Source organism: Nannospalax galili, unplaced genomic scaffold, assembly GCF_000622305.1.
Source record: "Nannospalax galili isolate Female #2095 unplaced genomic scaffold, S.galili_v1.0 scaffold677, whole genome shotgun sequence".
NCBI classification, from domain to species: Eukaryota; Metazoa; Chordata; class Mammalia; order Rodentia; family Spalacidae; genus Nannospalax; species Nannospalax galili.
This window is the reverse complement of record NW_008339584.1, coordinates 380505-395642: the sequence shown is the minus strand read 5'-3', so window position 1 is coordinate 395642 and position 15138 is coordinate 380505. Positions and strand designations below refer to the sequence as shown.

The following is a 15138-nucleotide window of genomic DNA, read 5'->3' as shown; positions in this document are numbered from 1 at the left end:
TGAGAAAGCCCCGGTGTGCAGATAGATAACCCAGTGTACTGTGAGAGCCCCGGTGTGCAGAGAGAGAACCCCAGTGCACTGTGAGAGCCCCGGTGTGCAGAGAGAGAACCCCAGTGTACTGTGAGAGCCCCGCTGTGCAGAGAGAGAACCCCAGTGTACTGTGAGAGCCCCGCTATGCAGAGAGAGAACCCCAGTGTACTGTGAGAGCCCCGCTGTGCAGAGAGAGAACCCAGTGTACTGTGAGAGCCCCGGTGTGCAGAGAGAGAACCCCAGTGCACTGTGAGAGCCCCGGTGTGCAGAGAGAGAACCCCAGTGCACTGTGAGAGCCCCGGTGTGCAGAGAGAGAACCCCAGTGCACTGTGAGAGCCCCGGTGTGCAGAGAGAGAACCCCAGTGCACTGTGAGAGCCCCGGTGTGCAGAGAGAGAACCCCAGTGCACTGTGAGAGCCCCGGTGTGCAGAGAGAGAACCCCAGTGCACTGTGAGAGCCCCGGTGTGCAGAGAGAGAACCCCAGTGCACTGTGAGAGCCCCGGTGTGCAGAGAGAGAACCCCAGTGCACTGTGAGAGCCCCGGTGTGCAGAGAGAGAACCCCAGTGCACTGTGAGAGCCCCGGTGTGCAGAGAGAGAACCCCAGTGCACTGTGAGAGCCCCGGTGTGCAGAGAGAGAACCCCAGTGCACTGTGAGAGCCCCGCTGTGCAGAGAGAGAACCCCAGTGCACTGTGAGAGCCCTGGTGTGCAGAGAGAGAACCCAGTGTACTGTGAGAGCCCCGCTGTGCAGAGAGAGAACCCCAGTGCACTGTGAGAGCCCTGGTGTGCAGAGAGAGAACCCCAATGTACTGTGAGAGCTACAGTGTACTGAGAGTGAATCTCAGTCTACAGAGAACCCCAGTCCACTATGAGAGACCCCCTCAGTCTACACTGAGAATTGCAGTCCACAGTGAGAGCCCCAGTATGCAAAGAAAGAGAACCCCTAGTCTACAAGAGACCCCCTAGTCTGCGATGAGAGAACCTGTCTAGTGAGAGAACTGCAGTCTATGGTGAGAAAACCTCAGTTCACCGTGAGAGAACCACAGTCTCAAGTGTTGGCAGCCCAGTCTATAGGGCCCAAACAATCACGAGTATTTCAGTTGCTTTTTCTGAAAATTCATTCCATTCATAAATTTTTGTTTATGAATAAATGAGTATTTGAAATCAAAGAGAAAGTTAATCACTTCAGCATTAATAAAAACCCAAAGTATTTATTATTTAGTTACCTCACCCGATGCTTCATCAACTAAAGATATCTGGGTAGGAGTTTCGATTTCAATTGCTACCTATGAAAATGAAACAAGAGATCATACAATGTCCATATTCCAGGGGTTTTCATGCCTTTGCTGTCTGAAATACTATAAACAGATTAAGTAGTAACAAAGTTATAGACTCTGATTAGCAATTTCTGACTTTCTGATATCAGTATCTAAGGAATAAAACATCTTGCTCATGATCACTGTTTAGCACTGTGATATTCAATGCACTTAAAAAAAACTACCTGGGGGGGGGGCTGGAGAGACGGCTCAGTGGTTAATAACACTGGCTGTTCTTGTAGAAGACCCAGGTTCGAATCCCAACGCCCACATGGTAGCTAACAACTGTCAGTAACTCCAGTCCCAGGGGATCCAACAGCCTCTTCTGACCTCCGAGGGCACTGCACAACACAAGTGCACTTACCTACATGCAGGCAATACACGCATATACATAAAATAAAAAAAAAATAAATAATTTTTTAAAGTTAAAAAAAAAAACTACCTGGGCTTGGGATTTTTTAGGGGGTGGGGGGAGATCTTTGATAACATTGAATTTACTTTTTCTTTTTGCATGTGTATGCATATGTGGTTTACATGCATGTGTGTATATGTGCTGCACGTTTATGGGCACACAGGTATGCGAGTGCATGTGGAAGGCAGAGGTTGATGTTGGGTGTCTGCCTTGACTGCTCTCCATTTTACTTGCTGGGCAGGGTTTATCACTGAATGTGGAGCTTACCTAGCTAGCCAAATGACCTCAAGTATCCCCATCTTTGCCTGCCAAACACTGGGATTACAGGCAGGCTGTCAGCCCCGCAGCCTGCCGTTCTGAACTCCAGTACTCACACTCATTCAGCAAGTGCTTTATTCAGAGTCATCTCCCAGGTCCTTAAATGTCTTACCCTTCCTTCCTTCCTTCCTTCCTTCCTTCCTTCCTTCCTTCCTTCCTTCCTCCCTTCCTTCTTCCTTCCTTCCCTCCTTCCTCCCTCCCTTCCTCCTTCCTTCCTTCTTCCTCCCTTCCTCCCTTCCTCCCTCCCTCCCTCTGTCTCCCTGTAGCCCCAGCTATGCAGAGCAGACTGGCCTCGATCTTACAGAGATTCACCTGTTTCTGCCTCCTGAGTGCTGGGATTAAAGGTGTGTGCCACCATGCTTGGCTAACCTAAATTTGATGATTATAATTTATTCAACTTGCCTACTTTTCTTGCCTTAGTGAAGTATTTTACTATTTCATGCTTTGCCTAAATCACCAAATATACAGTGTATTAATTTCCAGGGAAAATGATATTGCTGCCATTGGTCACTTTTATGACTCTGTATTTCATATGTGTCTTTTTAGAAAAGTCAATCTTGCCAGAAATCTCCCTCCACTCCTGTCCAGATGTGCTCCTCCTTTCCAGATGTGCTCCCGTCTAGTTGTGCTCCTGTCCAGATGTGCTCCTGTCCACTCCTTTTGGTCCCAGTAATCTTCCTTTTTATTTTCTCTTCTAGTTAATGGTCTGGTCTCTCCATTGTCAACTTTTGCTTTTATCCTTATTTCCTTCTTTCACATTTCCTTCAGTTTGCTTTGGTATAGATACATTTTACCATCCTTTTGAATAGAAGACATATTTATTTTTGGCTTTGTTTTCTAAGAAACTTGTCTACTGCCAGCAGTTTCCCCTTGAGCACAAACTGAACTGTGACTACACTGTATCCCCATGGCACATATAGTTCTTTCTAGTTTTGTCTTCAATCTATGGGTTATTTACAGTATGCATTTAGTTTCTACATAGTATGATTCTTGACTATCCTTTCATTTCTGACCCCCCAAATCATGGTACAGTCAGAGAACACAGAACATCAGGATTTTTTTTCTGGTGCTGAGGATGGAACCCAGGGCTTTATGAATGCTAGATAAACACTGTACCACTGAGCTACAGTAACACCAGGATTTTTTTTTTTTTTTTTGTCTTTTGTCTCCCTGTAGCCCCAGCTGTTCTGGAACTCACTATATAGACCAGGCTGGCCTTGAACTCACAAAGATCGGCCTGCCTCTGCCTCCCAAGTGCTGGGATTAAAGGCATGCGCCACCACGCCCGGCACAACATCAGGATTTTGTGTGTGTACTCATGTTCATGTATATGTCCATGTAGATGTGGAAGCCAGAGGTTGACGTCAGGAGTCTCCTTCAACCTTCCTCCATCTTGTTTTTTGAGACAGGGTCTCTTAGTGAACCTGGAGCTGGCCAGTAATCTCCAGGAATCCTCCTGTCTCTACTTCCCCAGTGCCTGTTGCACACATTGCTGGAAACCCACACTCAGGTCTTCATGCTTGCACAGCAGGTAAATGACCCACTAAGCCATCTCCCCAGCCCACACTGGGATTTTTTTAAAAAAAAAAAAAACCTTTGAGAATTTCAAACGTGCATATAAGGTGTTTTGATCACACTGAGATTTTTAAAGAGGTGTGTGTGTGTGTGTGTGTGTGTGTCTGTGATAAAATACATGGTCAATTTCTGTAAACATCCTATAGATCTCCCCCAAATACTGCCTTCTCTGTTGGGTTAAATACCATGCTTTGTTGTTATTTTGTTTAATTAGTTTCCATTTGTTATGTAATCTTACATTTCTGTAATCTTTACTTATTTTCTGCTCTTTCATTTTTAATTATCTGACAGGGGCATACTAAGTTCTCCAATAGCAAGTGCCAACCTGCCTATTCCTCTTTTAGATTTCGGGGCAACCTTGTACTAATCAACTCATCTAAGCTGAAACTGCATTTCCTAAAAGTTGTTTCTGTTAGGGTTGGCCCCAAGAAACATCTGGAAGGCAGAAGTGAATGAGAAACCTTTTAATGCTTGGAAGAGCACAAGGAATCACAATAGCCCAAGCTCTTATCTTCTGATCTAATCATGGGTGCAGGGCAAGACCACAGCCACACCAATGTCTCCCAGGGTCTGCTTGCACTTTCCTGAGTCAAGGACCAGATAGGAACATAACACACACACTACCAAAACAGGTGACCAGCATCATTAAGGCTGGAAGGAGTAAGATGCTGACAGGAGGTATCTGCTCTCCAAGACTCTAGCTGTCTTTGTGAATTCCAGCATTCGTTTGCTCTTCCCACTTCCTGATTGTCAGCCAAACTGACCTGTAGCACCTATAGTCCCAATCCCAGAGGTAAAGGGAGAGTAGCCCAGCTGTTGAGACCACTCTGCAGAGGACATGGATCTTCCTCAGCTAGCAGGCAGGATGTTGAGACTCAACATGCTCAAGGAAAAAGGCTCCTGCCATGACAGGACCCTTTGGGTGCAGTGCCCAAGCGAAGATCAGGAGGATAATGAAAGGGGCTGGTGTGACTTTCCAAGAGTAGATGTAGAAGACTGTGTTTTTTAAAGATTTACTTCTATTTTATGTGTATGGTGTTTTGTCAGCTTGTATGTAAGTACACCACATGTGTGCAGTGCCTGTGGAGGTCAGAAGAGGAGGGCATTGGATTCCCTGGAACTGGAGTTAGAGATAATTGTGAATTACCATGTGGGTGCTGGGAACTGAACCCAGGTCCTCTACAAAAGCAGCAAGTGCTCTTAACTGCTGAGCCATCTCTCCAGCCCCAAAGGGGACTATTTTTATTGACACATAATGTCTGTACATATTTTGGGGGGTAGAGAACAATAATTTGATTCATCAACACGACAAGTCATGATCAAATCATGTTATTAGCATTTCCAGCTCCTTAAACATTCATCTTTGGACTCTGAGTTATTTTTAAATATGTCAGATTGTTGTAGACTTAAGTCACCCTGCCTACAGATAGCTGGTTATTGTCTTGTTTTCTTTTGTTTTGGTAGTACTTGGGATCAAACATGCTATGTAACATGTAGCTGGCTACATCCCCAGCTCCTGTAGTAAAGGATTTACCCGCTTTCATCTTTGCATTTCATGCAGAGGTACAAGTAGCTTTCTTTTTAGTTTGTTTTGGTTTTGGTCTTTTTGAGACAGGGTCTCCCTGTAGCCCTGGCCTAGGGAAGGTTCCCTAGACTAGGCTGGCCTCCAACTCACAGAGATCCGCCTGCCTCTGCCTCGCCAGTACTGGAATTAAAGGCATGCACCACCACACTTGGCTCATAGCTTTCTTTTTTTAACGTCTTGCCCAAATATGGAGCAGGGGAAGGAGGAGAAGATGAGACCTGAAAATAGTCATCAGTCAGATATCAAAAAGTCTGCCATTTGAGCAGACTTCTCTGCCATCTACCACAGTTACTCAAAGCCTGACCACCACAGTAAATCCTAACTCCAATTCTACTCTTTTGTGGCTGCCGTTCTTCTCTGACAGAGCACTGGGAGCAGCAGGTCCTGGCAGTACTTGATGAGTTGGAGGTGTTTTGTCAGTTGCTTATACGTTTATGTCCTTCTGATCCACCATTGTTTGTAACAGTGAGACCACTGCCTCTGATGGTGTTTTGTTTGTGGCCTTCGGTTCTACTCTGTGATAGGAAATTGCCACTTTGGCACCTGGGTCTGCTGGGTAGCCTATCTTCCCCTTCCCTTCTCCCTCTCTCTCTCTCTCTCTCTCTCTCTCTCTCTCTCATCATTTCAACCTTTATTTATCCTTTTATCTATGTCTTTTATATATTAATATTGTTAGATCTTATTTATTTAGCTCAAACAGAGAAATATGTGTCTATTTAGAATAAGTGTTACCACAGGACTTTTTCTGCCATGTTTACACCATGTCCCATTAATTTTCTCTTAACTACCTTGTGCAGTAGAGACTCATTTTATTTTGCTACATTGAAAAGCTATCCATTCTATTTTCCTTCTATCTTGCTATATAGGTCCGGCTGGCATGGGACTTATGATCTTGGGGCTGGGAGACAGCTCAGTGATAGAGCACTTGCCTGGCATGCACAAAGCCCTAGTTTCAGTCCTCAGTACCACAAAAACAAAGACAGAGGAGTCTGTGATCTCCTCGCCTCACATGTCTAAATGCTGGGTTCACAGGTATGTGCCATGGCTTGGTTCTACTCAATTTGAAATATTCTATTCTTCTGCTTGTTTCCTTGCCTTTTCTTAAGATTTACTTTTATTTGTGTGTGTTTATGTCTATGTGTCTGCATGAATTCATACTGTGTGTGGGGACCCGGGGAGGCCAGAAGAAGGCATCAGGTCCCCTGGAGCAGGGATCACAGGTGGTTGAGCCAACTGCCATGGGAAAAGCAGCCAGCTTCGTTAGTTAGTTAGTTAGTTAGTTAGTTAGTTAGTTAGTTAATTAGTTAATTAGTTAATTAGTTAATTTGCTTTGTTTGTTTGAGCTAGGTCTCCTTAACTCACCTAGGAGTCATTAGTAGACCAGGCTGGCCGAAATCTGGAAGAGATCCATCCACCTGCCTCTGCCTCCCGAGGGCTGGGATTAAAGGCATGCACCACCAGCTAGCAAGTTCTTACCCACTGAACCTTGTCTCCAGCCCCTACCCTTTCTTATTTTAACCTTTAAATTCTGTTTATTTTTCCTGAGTTAGCCTATGATCTGAAAAGACTTAGCAGTTATCATAATAAACATTTTACACGTTAATACACCTTAGCTAGGCAGTCCACAAGACTAAATAAAGCATAAGCCCTCAACCAAATTCTTTTTAAAAATATTTTACTTATTATTTTTATGTGTATGTGTGTATTGCCTGCATGTAGGTTAAGTACACCCATGTCATGCAATGCCCGCGGAGGACAGAAGAGAGCCATCAGTTACGGACAGTTGTTAGCTGCCATGTGAGTGCTGGGATTTGAACCTGGGTCTTCTGCAAGAACAGCCAGTGTTCTCAACTGCTGAGCCATTTCTCCAGCCCCTCAATCAAATTCTTGAAGAACAAGAACATGGATTACCGAATGCTGGCTTCTCCTAGACTGCTGAATCACAAACACCAAGAACTACCATTCTAATTAATGCAGGCAGCTATAATGGATGAAGAAAACACTTTGAAGAATTCCAATGCTGTTTTCAATCTACTCTAAAAATATTCCCCCACGTACCCAACATAGTGTTATTTAAAAAAATAAGACTTACGATTCGTTTTTCCCAAAATCTGTATTTAGGGCTAGTTAACAACAACTCCTTAGTAACAGGAGAACAGTACAGGAAAACCTTCAAGCTGAAAAGAAAAGGCCAAATAAGTAAATATTTTAAAATAACAAAGCTATTCCAGTACAATCCAAAATTAATCATTTGGTGACTCAGTAATACCTTTCACAGAATATAATTTTTCTCTAACAACTCAGAAACAGCTGACACAGAAAGTGTGACAGCAGCTTCTAACACCTGCCATGATTTGGATGTGCAAAATACCCCCTTCAGCCCATGTGCTAAGGCTTGGTCCCAGGATGATGTTCAGAGAGAAGTGGGGCTTTGGGCAAGTGACAGGAATATGAAGCAACAGACTGACCCTTTGATGGTGTCATGATATTTTCTTTTTTTTTTTTTTTTTCTGTCTTTTTTTGAGACAGGGTCTCCTTGTAGCCCCAGCTGTCCTGGAACTCAGTATGTAGACCAGGCTGGCCTTGAACTCACAAAGATCCACCTGCCTCTGCCTCCCAAGTGTTAGGATTAAAGGCATGCACCACCACATCTGTCTATGATATTTTTTAAATATTTTATTTATCATTTTTCTGTGTGTGAGTGTATTGCCTGCATGAGTGTAAATGCACCCGTGTCGTGCAATGCCATAGAGGTCAGAAGAAGGTGTTGTTGGATTCTCCCGGAACTGGAGTTACAGACAGTTGTCAGCCATGATGTGGGTGCTGGGAATTGAACCCGGGTCCTCTGCAAGAAGAGTCAGTGCTCTTAACCACTAAGCCATCTATCTCTCCAGCCCCATGATGGTGTCATGATTTAATAGGGTTATTGGGAGGTGGTATAAAGGAGGAGGTGGGCCTAATTAGAGGAAGTATGTCACTTAAAGGTGTGCCTTGAAGGGCATACCTTGTCCCTGGTCCTTCCACTATCTGTCTGTCTCTTTCTCTGTTTCATGACTACCAGGAGGTGAGCAGTATTTATCCACTGTTCCCTTCCACCACGTTCCTCCTTGCTAGGAGCCTAAGAGCAACGGAACCAGCTGACCATGGGCTGAAGCCTCTGATACCAAGCGGCAAAGTAAATCTTCCTTTTAATTGTTTTCTGAGGTATTCTGTCACAGTGACAACAAGCTGACTACCATAATACCAGTACACCATTGACTATTTCAGTCCTGTCCAAAGTGTAAGAGAAGGGGAAATATTGTGCCCTCTACCCTGCTAAGTCCTTAACTTTTCTCATGTCAAAATGATGTATTGGAATAGGGCTGAAGAGATGGCTCAGTGGTTAAGAGCACTAGCTGCTCTTGCAGAGGACCTGAGTTTGGGTCCCAGTACTCACATGGTAGCTAACAACCATCCTTAACTCCAGTTCCAGGGAAGCCAATGCTCTCTTCTGGCCTCTGCAAGCATTTCATACACATGTTGAACCTACATACATGCAGGCAAAACACTCATACACATAAAAAATAGATAAAAGTTTTTTTAAAAACCCTATTTATTATGGGGTGGGGGGTGGGCTGGAAGTATAGCTCAAGAGTAGAGAATCTGACTCTGAGCATGGGAAAAAATTTTTTTATAAAAAACAGTGCTTGTACTTGATCAGGTACATGTAGAAAAGAGACCACCAAATGTATTTACGTTTTTAGTGAGCAGAAATTAATTTCATATTAAGCTCTAAAAATGTAATAGTGTAAGTAGGCAATTAGGAATACACTCCACAGTAGATTATATTTCCAACACCACCATATATCCCATCTGTTCATGCTTTTCTTTAAAAATGGACTCAAAAGTCCTTCACTGAGTTGGGTGTGGTAGCACATGCCTGTAATCTCAGCACTCAGGAGGAGGCAGAAGGATCATTCCAAGTTTGAGGCCAGCCTGGTCTACATACTGAGTTCCAGAATACCCCCCCTCAACACACACACATATTCCTCCATTGAGAGGAGATGCCTGCCCCTTAAACATGAGCAGATCTCTGAAACTGTTTTGATCGCAGAATGTGATGGAAGTAGTTGCAGGACTCTTGAAGCTGGCTCTCGGGGCAATACAGCCCTCTCCTGATGTACAATTTTATTTTATTTTATTTATTTTGAAATAGAGTCTCACTGTTATCCTGGCTAGCCTAGACCTTTCTATGTAGAGCACACTGGCCTTAAAGCTCAGCATGCCTCTGCCTCCTCAAAGCTGGGATCGAAAGTGTACATAACCACATCTGGCCCAGGATATACATTTTTTAGCCACAAATCTCCATTATCCAGACTAGCCATCCCAAAGCTACCATATTCAAGCACTTTTGCAGAGAGACATGCTCAAGGACCAGTTGTTCTAGACATTGTTGCTGCTCTGAGTCTTCCCAGGTTTCAGATACTTAAATGAGTCTTTGGATAATTTCAGTCCCATCTGGTATTAGGCATCATTTTAAGGTCATTCAGTTAGATCATTATTACACAGTAATAGCTGATATATATAGGCTCTGAAATCAGACAGACCTGGTTGAAATCCTGGTCCCACCACTCACTGATTACAAGATATTGGGCAATTAATTTAACCCCTTTGGCTTCTCAGTTTCCTCATCTATAAAGTAGAAATTACAATAGTGTCTATTTAAAAGGTTATCAAGAAGTTCTAATGAAGATGTGGACAAGGGGATTTTACTGTATTTTCAGCTTCTACCACCATGCCTGGTCCTTCACACAAACTGAGAAAAAAACTTGCTGAGCTAAGAAATTTGTGATGCTTTGAAGACAGTAAGTTTTCAACAAATATAAGTTGCTTCCAAGAACACACAAAATATGGTACGTATGTATGAAAACATCATCACGAAACCCACTTCTTTTTGTTTCTATGTGTGTGTGTATGGTCTTCATGTGTGTGCAAGTGAGTCTTTCACCAGCCTAGAATATACCAAGTGGCTCAATGGCCAGCAAGCCCCAGGGATCTACCTGTCCCCACCACCCCAGTGCTGGGATTGCAAGTGTGGGCCCCCACTAAGCTTTATTTTCATGGGTTCTGGGGACTGAACTCAGGTTTTCACACACACACACACACACACACACACACACACACACACACACACACCCAGGTGCGTACACATGGTCTTACCAAAATGTAAACAAATGCAGTCAACAAATTGCAGTCAGCAATATGGATCACACAAATATAACGTTAAGAAAAAGTCTATTCCTTCAAATCTTGGTCTCCAATACTGTAGTGCCCACCTGTAGCTAAGGGAGAGAACCCACTATTGTTCTAAAATGATGGATAAATTTGTTTTCTACCCCTATCTAGAAGCCTTTGAGAGGGAACTGACACTGATTCTAACCACTCCAACAGTTATCAAAATACCTGAAAGCAAATCCTGAATCCATCACTCTAGAGTCCAGCCTTGGAAGACAAAAGAAAAATGAGGAGGAACCCAATAGAGGGATGCTTTTGGAAGCTCTTGTCAAGAAATCCCAATGAACACTGAGATGAACATTTGAAATTTGCCCTGTTCTGACTTTTTTCTGGTTACCTGTCTAGAATTTGTAATGCTAACTACTCTTGCCTTTACTTCTCCTTCACATCTCCTAGGCACCAGGCAAGACTTTCTTTTCGCCCTACAGTAAGAGTTATGCAATTTGGGAGTCTTTTAGATAGACCCACTGAAGGGGTACCCCAATTGCCTCAGCCTATATCCTGCTCAGCATGGAAGAAGTCAGAGTGGTCTGTGTCCTGATTCCCTATTGACAATTTGGGTAACCTTTCCAGATGATGGTGTGATAAGAATAGGAGGTAGGAACTGGCTAGGCAGTTAGAGTAAAAAAGACCCCACATAGTGATTTCCAGGACAGCTGGGGCTACAGGGAGACCCTGTCTCAAAAAGACTGTAAAAAAAAAAAAAAGACCGAAAAAAAAAAAGACCCCAAAGAACTGGCTAAAAGTCAAAATGTCCTTGGGCCTCTTAGTAACATATTCTGTTCCAAAGGCCAAAAATGTCCAAAGCATTTGTGAGCTCTTATCTAATCCCTAAAAGATTTTAGAGTTACCTCTTCAGAAGGGAGAATGGTAGAGTAGCAAAAAGCCCCATTTAAAAAAAAAAGAAAGAACACAAAGTTGTCAGGAAAAAGTGATGGGGAGATATGGGAGTGTTGGAGGGGATGGAGTGGGCATGGATTTGATCAAAACACCTTATATGCATATATGACATTCCCAATAAAGTTTTTTTTAAAGTTAAAAAGTCTATTCAGTATGATCTTTTTATAGTTTTTGTTTGTTTTCTTCAGATGGGAATCTCACTATGTAACCCAGGCTAGCCTTGAACTCACAGTCCTCCTGCTTCAGCCTCCTCAGTGTTGGGATTATAATTATGTACCACCACAACTAACCTCCTATTTAGATAAAATTTGAGAACAGGTAAAGGTAGCTAGCCCATCATGACAAAAGTCAGAATAGGGTTACTTCTGAAAAGAGGAACAGCTGGGATTAGGCACAGGGTCTGGGATATTGATAATGTTCAATTTTTTTTTTTTTTCGGTCTCCCTGTAGCCCCAGTTGACCTGGCACCCGCTATGTAGACGAGGCTGGCCTTGAACTCACAGAAATCTGCCTGCGTCTGCCTCTCAAGTGCTGGGACTAAAGGTGTACGCCACCATGCCTGGCTCAATTTCTTTTTTAAAAAAAATTTATATTTTTATTTTATGTGTATGAGTGTATGTATTGCCTACACGTAAGTGCACCCATGTCATACAATGCCCATGGAGGGCAGAAGAGGGCGTTGGATTCCCCCGGAACTGGAGTTAGGAACAGTTGTTAGCCTCTATGTGGGTGCTGGGACTCAAATTCAGGTCCTCTGCAAGAGAAGTCAGTGCTCTTAACCCCTGAGCCATCTCTTCAGCCCCGTGTTCAATTCTTGATGTGTATGGAGTCTCCACAGACGTGCTCATCACACTGCCCCCTTGTCATGTATGTACTATTCTGTCTAGATGTTACAACTCAATTAAGATGCTCACATATACATAGAAATCAGTAGCAAAATTTACCTGCATTCCAATCTTCTTTTCAAGGTCGGGGCCCGTAATCCTTTCATGTGATCTACAAGGAAAAATATCATCAGCATTATTTTAAAAGTTTTAGTAATTTTATTTATTTGTATTTTTATGTATATGAGTGCTTCACCTGCATGTATGTAGGTGCACCATGTACATGCAGTAGCTGCAGAGGCCAGAAGAGGGTTTCAGATCCCCCAGCTGGAGTTATAGTGGTTGTTTGCTGCTATGTGGGTCCTCTTCAAGAGCAGCCAGTGCTCTTAACTGCTGAGCCACTTTTCCAGCCCCATACACATTATTTTTAAGAGGATTCTTTGGTCAATACCAATTAAGCTGTCTTTCTAAGCTTCCTACTGAGAGAAGTTATGAGAGGTTCACTTTAATGAGAACAATTTGCACTGGCTCTTTCTTCTGCAGATGAATCTTTCTGAGTACAGGACAGGAACCACTAAAAGTTGCCCAACCCTGAGCCATCAAAAACAACTCAAGTCCCATGTGGTTCAGGAGACTGAGGCAGAAGGATTCTAAGTGCAAGGCCAGCCTGCTACAAAGTAAGACTCTTTCAGTTTGGTTTTGCATTGAGGACCACTGACAGATTTGGATGAAGATGTCCCAGTTTTCACTTTTAGTGTTGGGTCTAGAACTCAAAATATGATTGCTAAAGCACACCTTTAATCCAGCACTTGGGAGGCAGGGGCAGGTGGATCTCTGTTAGTTCAAGGCCAACCTGGTCTAGCTCTAGGCCAGCTGGGGCTACAGAGAGACCCTGTTTCAAAAAGACCAAAAAAAAAAAAAAAAAAAAAAACCCCAAAAAAAAACAAAAAAAAAAAAAAAAAAAAAAAACCCACAAAAAAACCAAAAAACAAACAAAAAAAAAACGTGATTCGCTGTTAAAAAGGAAATTCCTGCTTGACACTGAAGGCTGGGGCCAGGGTTTCACAATAAACTGGCAGGCAGGCTTAACAAATTGGAAACGTGACTTAGTCTGCAGAACTCCCCTCTCCCAGCTGCACAGCTCCAGTCCACCTTCCACCTGGCAGTAGGGAGAGTCAGCTGCACAAATGGAGGACAATGCTCTCATCAGTTCCCTTAGAAGAATTACTTTTGGGACAGGAGGTGTAGCTCAGAGTCACGGCATGAGCATGTGTGCCCGGCACTGCACAAGAAAAAAAGTAATAAAAGAATTTGTCTCCAAGTTCACTAATCCTAACACAGAAGTCAAGTTCCTAAGTTATACCCTAATCATAGCTATGTTAAATAAGTTTTATAGAAGGCCACAGATTCGGACTTGGCTCCTGTACCAACACAGAGTTCAATCATATCACCGGGCTCTGGTTGGCTATAAGGCAGCTCTGTAACCAACTAGTTAATCTGTACTCAGTTGATTGGTTGATTGACTAATCTGTAGCCAGTTAGGTTGTTTACTATGCTTTACTTTGGTTCTTCAGTATACACTGTTAGAGGGCACTTCGTTGGAATTCTCGGAGCCTGCTATGGTTCTGGAAGATACCCAATTCAAAAGCTCTTTTGTTTTTCTTTGTGCATGTGTTGTTTTTGTTCTTTGAGATAGGGTCTCACTATGTAGCACAGACTGGCTTGAAAATTGAAATCCTTCTGCCTCAGCATCCTGTGTGCTAGGATTACATACATATTCCAACAAGCCCAGCAGGATTTTTCTTTTTAATAGCAATCACATTTTTATTTCTAGACCCAAAACTAGAAGCAAAACAGAGGCATCTTCATCCAGCAGTGGTCCTCAATGAAAAACTAAACTGGAAGCGTCATCCTCAAGCATAACCAGGCCCTCAAAGGAGCTCCCAGCACTATTTGGTTTTTCATGAGAAAAACCTAAACGTACTTCTCAGAAGGAGTACTATCAGTAAGTAGTTCACAGCATGCAATAGTTGAAGCCAGGCATAATCCCAGCTACTCAGGAAGCTGAGACAAGTCTGAGGCCAACTTGGGCAACTTAATGAGCCCATGATGCAAAAATGTTTTCTGTACTTTTAAAAGGGGGCTGAGGACCTACCTCAATGGTAGAGCACTTGCCTAGTATGTTGCACTCCAGGTAACCCCTGGAGTCACACCCTGGTACAGAGGAGAGAGGAGGGAAGGGAGAGGAGAAAGGGGGAAGATGGACTAGAAGAGAAAGAGGTGGGGGAGGGAGAGAAAAAGAAAGAACACAAAACAGGTGCTCAAATACAGAGCCTGTATTTGATATCTGAAATTTAAAACCCTTCTGCCTCTTAGGATATGTGTGCCTATGAGTTTGCTACATTTTGGTTCACTCCTCCACAGGGTCCTTGGGGGCACCCTTCTCAAGCCACATCTCTACCTCTGGTCAATACTGATGGTTGTGCTAATGAACATTCTTTTGGTTGGTAACTGTTACTCAGCCTAACTGAACTGGCTCAGCAAACTTCCCTAAGTTACTCCATTTTGTTCAGAGCCATTTTAGCAGCAACTTTGCTCCACCAGAAGGAAAAGGGGGGCAACCTTGGGCCTTGGAAAATTGCCCTCGCCATGAATCACGGAATGTGCTAATTCCAGACATTATATTTTTGCTAACCAGCTTGTTTTCACTTCTGTAACCTGCTTGCTGCCTTGGGTCGCCCTGACACAGGGCAAAAGACCACCCTTGTTATTCTGTTATTGCACGACCACCTAGAGGTTATTTACCTTGACTGTCTTATTTTACTTGTTATGGCTAAAACAGTTGGCTAGTTTTTAATGTCACAAAGTTGAGTGCCAAGTTATATGATTACATGTATCACTTGTCTG

The 15138-nt window shown here is 43.3% G+C and overlaps 1 protein-coding gene and 1 long non-coding RNA gene across 2 annotated transcripts in view; one reads left to right on the top strand and one right to left on the bottom strand.

Moving 5' to 3' along the window:
* The window catches only part of LOC103735191 (protein artemis), a 30509-nt gene that overhangs the window by 13711 nt on the left and 1660 nt on the right, over positions 1–15138 (bottom strand). Inside the window, exons 2-4 of the mRNA XM_029564143.1 lie at positions 12352–12403; positions 7326–7410; positions 1254–1313 (exon numbers count right to left, since the gene is read on the bottom strand). Of these exons, the coding sequence (XP_029420003.1) occupies positions 1254–1313; positions 7326–7410; positions 12352–12403 (197 nt within the window). The remainder of the gene's footprint in view (positions 1–1253; positions 1314–7325; positions 7411–12351; positions 12404–15138) is intronic.
* On the top strand, positions 5823–10657 carry LOC115070608. The gene is made up of 3 exons (XR_003849754.1): positions 5823–6265; positions 9997–10125; positions 10619–10657. It is a non-coding gene; the product is annotated as an uncharacterized LOC115070608 (long non-coding RNA).